This window comes from Carassius gibelio, chromosome A5 (genome assembly GCF_023724105.1).
Source record: "Carassius gibelio isolate Cgi1373 ecotype wild population from Czech Republic chromosome A5, carGib1.2-hapl.c, whole genome shotgun sequence".
NCBI classification, from domain to species: Eukaryota; Metazoa; Chordata; class Actinopteri; order Cypriniformes; family Cyprinidae; genus Carassius; species Carassius gibelio.
In genome coordinates this window covers 12,874,728-12,888,240 of record NC_068375.1, presented here as the reverse complement: position 1 = coordinate 12,888,240, position 13,513 = coordinate 12,874,728, and the positions used below count along the sequence as shown (strand labels likewise).

The following is a 13,513-nucleotide window of genomic DNA, read 5'->3' as shown; positions in this document are numbered from 1 at the left end:
TTCTTTCCCTCAGAATACCTCAGCATTTTCTTCTCTGTTGCAGGTGTTTTCATTATTTGCTGGCTGCCCTTTTTTATTACTCACATTTTGAAAACTCACTGCACAAGCTGCGTGGTGCCACTGGAAATGTACAATGCCTTCACTTGGCTGGGATATGTAAACAGCGCCGTCAACCCCATCATATATACCACTTTCAATGTGGAGTTCAGAAAGGCTTTCATAAAGATATTGCACTGCTGAGGACATTATTCACTGCACGCATAGAGGAGGTGGAGATGGAGGTTTTCGAAAGAGGTTAGTGCCATCTTTCAACGCCATGTGAAATGAGGGATTTACAAAGCCATGCTTTTAGGGCAGAGCAGAAGAACTCATTACAGAAAATGGAGTTCAAATGAATGTCACCGTAGAATTTTATTTGCGAATTTCCATTATTTCTGCCAGCGGAGTGCACATGTGAACGTGTTTATTCTCTTTGGCACTGGAGTGTAAATGTGATTAATTGTAGAATTGAAGTAAATTTGAAATGATCAGTAATTGGATCTTGCCACAAAGACTTTTACGGAAGCGGAGATCTGAATGTCGTAATTACATCATTATATCAATTTAGTGGCAATTTAGTTTACAAAGTGCTTGCAGCTCTGTTTATTTAAGTAATTATTTAATCACCAATCTATTTATTTGTCTGGGAACTTGTTAATTAAGAGATAGATATTGTAAAGGAAAATACGTAAGGTGAAAATGCCATTCATGGTTTTATAAAGCCAGGACTCAAAGATATTAAAGGTGCACTCAGTAATGTTTTGTTTCTCGGATGTTTGGACTGTCATTCTGACGGCATCCATTCACTGCAGAGGATTCATTGGTGAGCAAGTGATATAATGCTAAACTTCTACAAATCCGTTCCGGTGAACTAACAAACTTATCTACATTTTGGATGGCCTGAGGGTTAATAAATGTTAAGCAATTTTGGGGTTAACTATTCCTTTAAGAAAAAGGTTTCAATTAACAATGCGTCTTGTAGAAATGTGTTGTTTGTGGTCATTTGTGTATAAATTATTTCATGAGCTAATGATAATAGCCAAAATAAACTAGTATCTGTCTGGTCATGTGATCTCAGCATGTCTGCCCAATTAGGTACCCACTCGCTCCACACTTTTTATCAGAGCATACAGTATAATTTTTTTTAGTTATTACTTTGTGTAAAATGTTTTTAAGAACAATACAACTATTTATTTTTTAAACAGAATGCACCTTTAAGCAAACAGAAATGAATGCCTTTGACTTACCGACTATGAAGGACAATGTAAATAGGAATTAAATAGTTTTATTGAAGCCCATGACAAAAATTATCATGCATGTTGCATTTGTGCTTTACTACACTGCAGCCAATGTATGTCTATTGTGTGTGTGTGTATGTGTGTGTGTGTGTGTGTGTGTGCGTGTGTGTGTGTGTGTGTGTGTGTGTGTGTGTGTGTGCGTGTGTGTGTACATTACGAGTACACAAACTTATCTGAGCTATATAAAGTTGTATCTTTGTACTGAAGTAGGTGTTTTTATTTGACGTGACAGATCATTTTTGTGGTTGAAAAAAAAGCACAATTAATTTGTGGGGGTGGTGCAATTTCCCATGTTAATAACTGTGCTCCATTTTAACATGGCCATAGATATCCACTGCTGGATCAAAATTCTGAATAATAAAAATGTTGAAATCATCTTTTATGAAAGAAAAAAAAAAGTTTCAGGACAGAGTGAATTATTATATAGTACATGATAATGACCATTAACTTTGTTGCTTGTGAAGGTAATAATTGCACTTTAATTTAGTTTCTTTCTTTTTTTCTTTGTTGAGAAAAATGTAATTACTGGTGTGTTGTATAAAATTGTCTCTCTCAGTGATCGTTTGAAAAGCAGTCATGAGAAAGAAAATGATATGGTTCAAAAAACAGACATTGATGTAAGTCATCTTAATGCTGAATAGTGTAATTTTTCAGTGTTAAAATAGTTTATGCCATCACAGCTTATGCAGACACAGCTTACACAAACTATAAGTAAGCCTATTAATATTTATAAATGGTGTGAAGCTATAAAACATCACCGACCAGCCAGACACAGCAACACTAGGTCAACAATTAAGGCGAGTTTGGGGCATAACTATATGTTTGTTTAGTTTTTTGTTGTTTGAAATGTTCATTATTCTTGCAATTCCATTCAGTGACACTAATAGCACAAAGATTACACACTCCCTTACTTGCTTATAATTGCAGTTTAATCATCACTAAACATGTAGATCCTGTAGAAGACATTTCAGTGAGAATAAAAGCGTGCTTACAGTGAGGTGTTTTATGTAACTAATATCAGACTCTCAAGCTGAAATATTTGGCACTGTTAGTGCAAAACCTATTCAATTATTTATTTACTTCACGGCAACCTTTTTGTCATGAAGTGCTATTGTCATGAAGTTAATCAATGTGCCATACATACACAGGTCATTTAAATTTAATAAAAAAAAGAAAAGAAAATATATTTCATAGCATATTAATCACAAACTCAAACTTATTTTATGTGTATAATACAAATATTAGAGATTCTTACATATTTCCGAAGCTCTTTTTTTTTCTCCATAAATGGGTTTTAAACTTATGTGTGGAATGTGAGGATTCTGTATACTGTATTGGAAATCTCCAAAAATGATAGCGATAATGTGTTTCGTTCCAAAAACTACTGCTCTAAAGTTTCTTTATTCAATTAACAATAGGTGAATAAAAGCACTGACAACTTTTAGCAATTAAAGAAAGCTTTTAGGGCTTGAAACTAAACATATTTGAAATTGTATTCCACTATTGTAAATTGAATAAAGAAGCATAGAGTGCAGACCTTTTTTATTTGGTTATACTTGGGCTTTACACCAAAAAGCTGGGAGGCGGTAAGTTGTTTGTCAGAGCTGTGTGCTTCTTTTGACTAGTGCAGGTTAAAATCCTGCACTTTGATAGTATTTATAACTCCTAACTTGGTTATTTATAACTGCATTTCTTTCATGATGTGCATTTGCGACCCAAGAATCACAGTATGTTGTTTTACTGCTTTACACTTCTTTGTTTTTAATGACCCCTATTTCCAATCAGGATTTAATCAATAGTTTTATCAGTATGTGCTCATGCAAATATAATGGAATGTAAATGCTGTACAGTTTTTAATCAACTCCTGCTGTATGTGTTTTTCAACATGGTCTTTTCCTTGTACATAAAGTCCTATCAACTTGTTCGGCTTTGAAAAAAGAAAAACATGCAATGGATACCTTTTACATAGTAAGTAAATTTATGGTCCAAGTAAGTTTATGGTCTGTCAGATATTTTGTAATAGCAATGTAAATATTGAATGAATAAAAGTCCTTGTCAGGCATTGTGAACTGATCTTTTGTACAAAAATCTTGCTACACATCTGCTACAGTGTTATTTAAGTCAAAGGAAATAAGTGTTATTTGTAGGAGTGGGTATCAATAGGCTTCTAAAAATATTTGAAGGGTCAAATCTGTTGTACATTGATCATATGCTGGCTCTTAAATGGTGTGACATTACTTTAAAATAAGGCTAATGCAAGAAAAGGTCAATGTTTGACAGAGAGTGGAGATGAAAACAACTGGCATTCTGGGAAATCTGAAAACACTGTGGCAGAAAGGCTTTTATTAACCCAGCAAATTCAGGGCATCATTGGAAAAGGCACATCGGATCATATGTTTCCATTTGTTTTTTGGCTGTTTTGATTATTTGTAATCACCATAATTAAAATCAGAACCTTATTGGTAAAAAAAAAAGAAAAAAGGAAGGAAGGTTTTTAAGGATAAGGGGTTATAATTATAAAATAATGTGCCGTATAAATGTGAGTGTGGTCACAGAGTCTTGTATGAGGGCAGAAGGAGGTTTTGGAAGCTCAGCTATGATTAGATTGTGAGATGCGGCAAGCCACCGAGACAGCTCATAATTACGGCCCACCATCTAAAAGTACACACTCGTTTCAGTGATGGATTGAAGCTAATTACAGTGGAGGCCTTGAAACTAAAATTCCTTTCAGTCACTCATTATTCTCGCTGATTATTGACAACTTTAGGACATTGGGATCAAATATGTGTATTTGCAAATCTTTAATTAATTCAATCATTAAATCAAGAGAATCAAAGCTAAACATAAAGTGTTAATGTGCACCGCTTTTCTGAAAATTAAAGCATTTCAAAATACAAGCCCTGTGTTTTGTAATCTTCTACATTCACTTTCAATGGCCGGCCATTTTTGACCGGGAACATCACAAGTGTGACTTTGTGCCCTTTTGTACAAAATAAAAGCATTTAAAAAAAAAATTCCTGGTTAAACATTAAAGTTGGCTAGTGTGATCAACAGTGAAACTTTTTTTCACCTTTTTCACAATATTGACAAAATGATTAACAAATAATGCTTTTTTCACTCAAAAACTGAGGTGCATAAGCTCGGATAAATGACTCCTACAATTAAATAGTTTGAAAATTTAATGCAAAACCAGTCCTAATTGAAAGAGAACAAGTTGACAAAAAGATTGAATCCAAGATTGGGTGAAAACGGGGTTGGAGACAGGTCCGAGGGCTCTTTCTCCTCCCTTACCTGGGAGATCCATAGCTCAAACTCCGGTGTCGGAAGCCCGCCCTGCGGCTTCTTCAGCCCGAGGGGAGAGCTTATTGCTTCAATGCTCTAGCTCCGAGGAGTTAGATGTAACGGGCAGTGAAGGTGACACAATCAGGGGGGAAGAGGATTCGCCATCTCTTTCCCCAGCATATGAGGAGTTGGTTGAGTGAGTGAAGTGACATTCAGCCAAGTATGGGGACCCATACTCAGAATTTGTGCTCTGCATTTAACCCATCCGAAATGCACACACACAGAGCAGTGAACACACACACACACACGCACACACACACACACACACACACTGTGAGCACACACCCGGAGCAGTGGGCAGCCATTTATGCTGTGGCGCCCGGGGAGCAGTTGGGGGTACGATGCCTTGCTCAAGGGCACCTAAGTCGTGGTATTGAAGATGGAGAGAGAACTGTTCATGCACTCCCCCCACCGACAATTCCGTCCGGCCCGAGACTAGAACTCACAACCCTTCGATTGGGAGTCCAACCCTCTAACCATTAGGCCACGACTTCTCCAAATGAAGTTGATGTATTAACACGAGCTGTAGATAAGTTACATAAGCCATCTGATAAACAGAGCGCTCGTCCTAAAAGCAAATTAGACGAGCGTTTTCTGTCTTCTAAAACATCTCCTACATCACGGGGTCTTCCTTTTTTTTCCTGATCTTCACAGTGAGCTGTCTAGATCATGGAATAAGCCATATTCGTCACGTCTTTTCAGCCCTCAAGTGCGCATTTATTCTGATATAAGAGGGCTGAAAGAAAATGGTTATGAAGCGATACCCCGGGCGGAACAGACGCTCGCGAGCTATCTTCCCCTGGTTCAGCGTCATCTATTAAGAACCCGACTTTGCCCACGAAGCCTTTAAAGATCACATCTAATTTAGTGGTTAAAGCTTACACAGCAGCAGGTCAGGCTGGAGCTTGCCTTCACTCGATGGCTTTGATTCAGGCTTATCAGGCTGAGCTGCTGGGGGAGTTAGATAACAGTGAGGGAGTCAGCCGTGACGAAATTTGCGAACTTCGTCGGGCTACGGATTTATCTCTCAGGGCGACTAAAGAAACAGCACGTGCTATTGGTAGATCTATGGCTGCTTTGGTTTCTACAGAAAGACACCTTTGGTTTAATCTTTCAGATATTAAAGATAAATATAGATATTTTCTTTTAGACGCTCCCATTTCTCATGAAGGTCTGTTTGGTGATGCTGTGAATTAAGTGGTTGAAAGATTTCAAGAAAATAAAAAGCAATCTGAAGCTTTTGAAAGTTTTCTCCCTCGCCAATCTTATCCTGATGCTGCTGGGTGTGCAAGGCAGCCCCACCCGTCATGCTCCTCATATCATGTTTTTCAAAAAGAGAGTGTTGCGTCTCGCGCTCCTCCTCAAATTCACGGGGACCGAGCCAGCACTCACAGCCAAAGCAATCTAAGCAGAAGCTTGATCGGAGGACCGTTCTTCTCGCTAAGAAGGCTTCAGCTCAGAAGAAAAGGTCTTGACGCCAAATGGGTCAGAACTGTGAGGGCAGCCCCAATCTAGACGGTGCGGTGTACACCTCGGTATACGGTGCCCGTCGGGTCTCGGTGCTCTCACAGGGCCGTCCTGCAAACCCCGCCACCCTTGGTGCCTCGGGGCGCAGCGGTCTCCAGCGGGTCTCTGGCGCTGTGTCTCCCAGGCGCTGCGTCGGGCTCGCTCCCTCTGAGGGGGGTTCAAGAGCAGTTAGCTCGGGTGGTTCCTGCGCTTCGGCTTCAGGTCCCTGAACTAGCTGTTCAAATTACACCAGAGGCCAGCCCCGAGGGGCTGGTTCCCTTAGTTGAATGTCTGACAGAATGGAAAAGTCTGCCGAATGTATCTCAATGGGTCCTGCAGATAGTAGATAATGGTTACAGAATCCAGTTCGGGTTCTCGTCCCCCACGCTACAACGGGGTGTTGCTCACAGTAGTGCATCCCGAGCAGGCTCTGGTCATGGAGCAAGAAGTGAAATCTCTTTTAGCGAAAAATGCTATAGAGCAGGTGTATCCTCCCGACAGGGCATCGGGTTTTTACAGCTGTTATTTCATTGTTCCAAAAAAGGATGGAGGGCTGTGACCCATTTTAGATCTTTGTCTGTTGAATCGTACAGTTCAGAAATTAAAATTCAAGATGCTGACACTCAAACAGATCGTGACTCAAATCAGATCTGAGGACTGGTTCGTCACGATAGACCTAAAAGATGCGTACTTCCATATCTCCATCCTCCCTCAGCACAGGAAGTTCCTAAGGATTTCTTTCGGGGGCAAAGAATACCAGTATCGGGTACTTTCCTTCAGTCTAGCTCTCTCACCCCGCACATTCACGAAGTGCGTAGATGCAGCTCTGGCCCCGCTCAGGCTGCAGGCCATACGTGTTCTGAATTACTTGGACGACTGGTTGATTTTAGCGGAATCAGAACAGTTGGCGGTTCGGCATCGAGATGTTGTCCTCGCTCATATGCAGAAGTTGGGTTTGAGGCTCAATACCAAGAAGAGTGTGCTATCTCCATTACAGAGGACCACTTTTCTTGGGGTGGTATGGGATTCGGTCACGATGCGAACCGCTCTTTCGCCCGCTCGTGTAGCCAACATCCTCACAGCCACATTAGAGCTAAAGCTAGGCCAGTCACGCACTGTAAAACAGTTCAAGAGATTGTTGGGTCTCATGGCAGCAGAGTCCAATGTGATCCCCTTTGGCCTGCTGGGCATGAGACCTTCACAGTGGTGGCTCAGGACCAGAGGGTTCTCCCCAAGGGGAAACCCACTTCGTACGATCAAGATCACGCTGCAGTGTCTCCGTGCCTTGGTCATATGGAACACTGGTTCCTGTCCCAGGGTCCGGCACTGGGAGCTCTTTGACATTGGGTTACCATCTCGACAGATGCTTCCCTTACCGGCTGGGGAGCAGTAATGGAAGGCCGCTCAGCTCAGGGTCTGTGGGAGAGCCATCATCACTCTTGGCACATCAACTGCCTGGAGATGATGGCTGTCTTCAAAGCTTTGAGGCACTTCCTGCCAGACCTGAGGGACCATCATGTGCTGGTCCTCACAGACAATACATCGGTGGTCTCTTACATCAACCGTCAGGGGGGTCTGCGCTCATGCCCACTCTGCAAATTAGCGCACCAGATCCCCCTGTGGTCCCTGGGGAAATTACGCACTCTGAGGGCAATGTATATACCAGGGACTCAGAATATTGGAGCAGACACCCTGTCGAGGTAGGTGCTGAGGCCAGGGGAATGGAGGCTTCACCCCAAGGTGGTCGAGCTCATATGGGAATCTTATGGCCAAGCAGAAGTACAGAGTACACGACGCACTGTCCACTATGGTTCTCCCTTACTCATCCAGCCCCCTGGGGTTGGACGCTATGGTACAGACGTGGCCAACACTACGTCTGTACACCTTACCCCCTGTTCCTCTGCTCCCAGGAGTTCTGAAGAGAGTCCACCAGGACTGAGTAAGTCTACTTCTCGTAGCTCCACACTGGCCGAGTCGAATCTGGTTTGCGGACCTGATTGGTCTCTTGACGGTCCGCCCTTGGAGATCCCGATCAGGAAAGACCTTCTATCCCAGGCTGGGGGCACTATATTTCACCCACGGCCAGAGATTTGGAAGCTTTGGGTGTGGCCTATGAGGGGGCGCAACTCATAGAGAGTGGTCTCTCAACTGAGGTTGTTGAGACCATTCTTAGCTCCAGAGCTCCAGCTATGAGGAAACTTTATAGACTCAAATGGAAAGTTTTTTCTTCTTGGTGTTACCAACATCAGTGTGACCCCGTCTACTGCTCTGTTGGCTCAGTTCTTGAGTTTTTACAAGACCGCTTCACTTCTGGTATATGTCCATCCACCTTAAAAGTTTACGTGGCGGCCATTTCAGCTTTCCACGCCCCAGTGGGTGGTGCATCTCTGGGTCGAGACCCTCTTATCTCTCGTTTCCTTCATGGCACCTTGAGGCTGAGACTTGCAACTCATACTATAGTGCCGGCCTGGGACCTGGCTATAGTTTTAGAAGGCCTTTATAGGGCTCCTTTTGAACCCTTAGATTCTGTCCATAGCTGTCAACATTGAACATTGAAAATAAGGGACATTTCCCGGAATCCATCCCCAAAATAAGGGATTTTTAAGGGATTTTTTTTTTTACACGATTCTTATCCACAAACTTAAAAAAAAAAGCACTAATCATTAACAGTCTAAAGAGTTTATAACTACACAATATATATTAAAGAATGACAGACCAATTGATATGTTAAAAGTGATTTATTTATGAACAAGGTAATATTAATAATAATTTAATATTAATAATAATTTTGTGCTGAGAAACATCGTTTTTCCTGACAACGACAAATTTTGCAGTAGGCATAATTTGGACCTACATGGCTGCTTGTCAGGTAGTGGAAGGTGGACTCCCATTTACTCACATATCGGCATAATTTTGGTTGGTGATTAATTCAGTGATTTTGGCATTCGGCGTCCTAATCCATCATCGCACATCACACTCATCTACTCTCTCGAAGTTCACTTCCCGCTACTTTTTCCTTCTTCCTCCCGCCCGCTGGCGCCGCTGTAACTGTCTTCTTCTTTGATGGTAGCCTAAGCTACTGCCACCTGCTGTACTGGAGGTCAAGCAACCCAAGTGCAAGCCACTTCACAGACACAGATAGATGCGTGTTCTGAGTTAACACATAGTGTAAAATTACGGGATATTTTACGGGAAAATACTAAAACGGGAAGACAGCGGGAAAAGACCTAAAATACGTGAGATACCCGGAAAAAACGGGAGGGTTGACAGCTATGATTCTGTCTCTGTGAAGTTTCTTTCGTTTAAGACTACTTTTCTCCTTGCTATTTCATCCCTTAAAAGAGTTGGAGACCTTCAGGCTCTCTCGGTTTCTCCCACTTGCCTTGAATTTGCACCTGGGATGGTCAAAGCATTTCTCTACCCTAAGCAGGGATACGTCCCTAAGGTACCGACCATTGTTCCGAGACCTATTGTTCTGCAGGCTTTCTGTCCTCCCCCTTTTGCATCATCGGACAAGGAAAAGTCTAACCTCTTGTGCCCGGTGCGAGCATTGGACACTTATGTTCTTATGTTCACTTATGTATATTCTTATGTATATTCTTCTTTTCGGAAATCCGATCAGCTGTTTGTTTGTTTCGGGCAGAGGTGTCAAGTAACGAAGTACAAATACTTCGTTACTGTACTTAAGTAGAAATTTGGGGTATCTATACTTTACTTGAGTGATTATTTTTCAGCCGACTTCTTACTTCTACTCCTTACATTTTGAGGCAAGTATCTGTACTTTCTACTCCTTACATTTTAAAAATAGCTTCGTTACTGCTATTTCATTTCGGCTTGTTTCCATTCCGGCTTGTCATAATTGAGAAAAAAAATATCCAGATAAATCGCGCCATCCGGATGGAGTGAATTTGATTGTGGTTGGATGAGAAGTATAAACAAATATATTCCGACACCCTATTGGTCTGTACGCGATCCATCGCACCTGCACATGACACAAATCACATCACAGTCCAGCCAGGACATAGACAGTTTTGGGTTCGTTTATCAAAAAATATATTTCTTAAAAGTAGGGTTGTGTATGGAACCGGTATCCGATCGCCTCAGAGTCAGTCCGCTTAAATTTCACATGAAACCAGTGTTAGACCGGTCTCCTCCCGTCTTTCAGCGCGCTCTTCAATCCGCAGAGCAAAGACCACGAACGGAGCAGCGCATGCGCACTTAAACAAACAGAGGACACAAGGTATGTGTTTATCGATAGATTGTTAGAATATCCATATCTGTGCAGTTCTTTGTCATAAATACAGTTTACAAAAGGTCACGAGGTAGCAGTCGGTTTCTCATCTGTAAAGTTTTCGCTCATCACACCACAGCCGTTTCCTCCAGCGAAAATCTAGCCCTTAACACATATGAACGAACACATACTTTGATTGCACTTACTTAAATATACTTAATTTAATCATACGTACTTTATACATACACTACTGTGCAAAAGTCTTAGACACGTTAGTATTTTCACTTAAAATAATGGTGTTCGGACAGTTATTTATATATTTTGCTGTAGAGTGTCAGTATAAAATATCAGTTTACATTTCCAAACATTAATTTTGCCGTTGTCAGACTGCTTGTGCATTCAAAATCGCACTAGATTATTATTAAAATTAATGGCAAACTGATATTTCCTATTGACACACTACAGCAAAAGATATAAATAACTGGCTTAAAACCCTTTTTGGGGAGAAAATACAAATTTTTCCATAAGACTTTTGCACAGTACTGTATTTTAAAAACGAGATTGTTGCTACTTTATAAAGACTGAGCATACAGTAATTCACAGAACTGATTTAAAACAGTGACAGACAGCACTCATGTTAACTTTTATATCAGAGTGAGTGACAGAGATACAGTAGAAATATTATGTGTGGTTTTGTATTAAATAATGACCCAGATTGTGAAATACATTTATTAGCCTTAGATTAAGGGAAGCACAATTTGCACAACAAGCTATGGATTTATTTTAAATATTTGTAATGTTCTTTAAAGTTATCCATAGTTTTTTTTGTGGTTCTTTTTTTTAAAGTATTGGTTCAGGCACCGTTTAGGAGCCGGTACCGTTTTAAAAGTATTGAAAAGGCACTGGACCCTACTTAAAAGTTATTATTTCTCACTACTGGCTCATTTACCAAATGAGTGCTTTTTCTTCGTCCTCCACAAATTAAGCTACTTTAGGTAGTTCAGTAGCGAGACATTTTAATAAATTAGCGTTTTCGATTGACGATGCGATTGACAATGTTGTGATAAGTAGGCTATACCAACTTTGAAACTCGTTACCCCCCGAACAATGGACATAGCAGACGTATGTACCAAATACAAGAAGCTATCAATCAAGAAAGTATCAGGATTATGATTTCTTTTTCAGTTTTAGTTTTTGATTAATCACTTGGATTAATCATTCATTTTGACAGCACTATAATGTTTACTGTAAATAGACCACCATACAAGTGTAATTGTTACTAAGCCTGCACCAATGTTCTTGTCCATTGCCCTCGCAGATTCCTGCAGCTAAGCTTGGATGTACATTTACATTCCATTAAAAGTTATGGATGACAAGCCTCTGAAGTTTGACTTTTTGCACCATAACAATACTTATTGGCAACTAGTCATCATATCTCTAGTCCTTTAATGTATTTGCATTGTACTAAAGTGCGTTCATTTTAAATGGGCATATATGCGGCTGAGGAAGACCTGAAGGTCGAAACGTTGCTTGATTAAATTCCTCTGGAGCAGTAGTTTTCAGTGTTCAGACTTCACTTCTTTATTTGTCTATATCATTCAGTTGTCTTGCACCTGTGTCCTAATTGGATGTTTGGGATGTGCACACCATTTTTGTATTTTCATATATGCGGATGAAACAGGAAGCCTAGTGCATCCCAAATTTTTCAACATGAAAATTTTAATATAACATTATAGTCATTATGGCCTATTGCCTTTAGAAAAATGTTTTTTGAGGCGGTGGGGTAGTACACAATAGGCCCTTGTGGTGCGGCCTAAGCTTTTGTTCTTAATGGCATTTTTTTCCCCTTACATTACTTTTACTTTTATACTTTAAGTAGTTTTTTAAACCAGTACTTTTACACTTTTACTTGAGTAAAAAGCTTGAGTTGATACTTCAACTTCTACAAAAGTCTTTTTAAACCCTAGTATCTATACTTCTACTTGAGTAATGAATGCCAGTACTTTTGACACCACTGGTTTCGGGTCACCTAAGATAGGTCTTCCTGCCACTAAACAGGCACTTAGTAAATGGATAGTTGGGGCTATCCTTTTTGCCTAGGAGTCTTCTGACCTACCGTGCCCTTTGGGGGTCAGAGCTCATTCTACTAGGAGTATGGCGGCCTCTAGAGCCTTATTATCTGGGGCCTCTCTTAAGGATGTTTGTGATGCGGCAGGCTGGTCCTCGCCACATTCATCAGGTTTTATAGCCTAGACCTGGACACTACTCCCGGGTCTCAGGTTTTTAATTCTTGAGGTGTTGGTTTTTTCTGGCTGACACTCAGGCACTTGTAATATGGTGGTTTGGGTATTCTCGTTCCCAAGGCGTTATCGACACATCACGATCGACGATGCATCTCCCTGCCATACTTCCTTCATTCCTGTGATCGACTTGCTTTGGCACTGTCGAAGCTAACACCGGTTGCTCCGGTTGGGGTTTTTATCAATTCCTAGTTGTGACGTCACTCCTGACGCTCACTCTCGCCATTGGACTAGTTGACATGGATGCTTCAGACGCACTCACGCAGAATGCGTTCCCAAGGCATTATCGACGCATCGTCTCGTTCCCTTCTCGGGGAACCGAGGTTACAGACGTGACCGAGACGTTTCCAATCAAACCAAATAACAGTTCACCTCCTGTATATCGAGTCAAATCAAATATACCTACATGTCACCTATAATAATATGCCAAAACCAGATCATCAACTTGAGCATCCTATCCTGTCAACTGTAGCCCTATCCTCACAGACTCAAGCTGAAAATGCAGCCAGAAATAAAAGTGATTATAGTGTGCAAGTTCACAAAATTAAATTCACAGTCACTGCACAGACAATTAAACTCCCCCCACACACGTATATGGCCACCTTAAAGTCTTGAAAGTCTGAAATACTACCTTGCTTCCTGCACTACTACTTGGATTGCCAAAATGTCCATCTGTGAAGTTGTCATATTATCCTGATTAAAGCTTAGATGAATGTATGAGATGTAGACTGATCAGGAGTTGGAGTCTTGATTGGAAGATTGTAAGCTTCTGAACCATTAAAAGGAGGTCAGGTTTA

General features: G+C 41.0%; 1 protein-coding gene across 1 annotated transcript in view; it reads left to right on the top strand.

Moving 5' to 3' along the window:
- Window positions 1-3,799, top strand: part of drd2b (dopamine receptor D2b) — a 49,209-nt gene extending 45,410 nt beyond the window's left edge. Inside the window, exon 8 of the mRNA XM_052591817.1 lies at window positions 44-3,799. Within this exon, the coding sequence (XP_052447777.1) occupies window positions 44-240 (197 nt within the window). The 3' untranslated portion in view covers window positions 241-3,799. The remainder of the gene's footprint in view (window positions 1-43) is intronic.
- The last annotated feature ends 9,714 nt before the right edge of the window (window positions 3,800-13,513 follow it).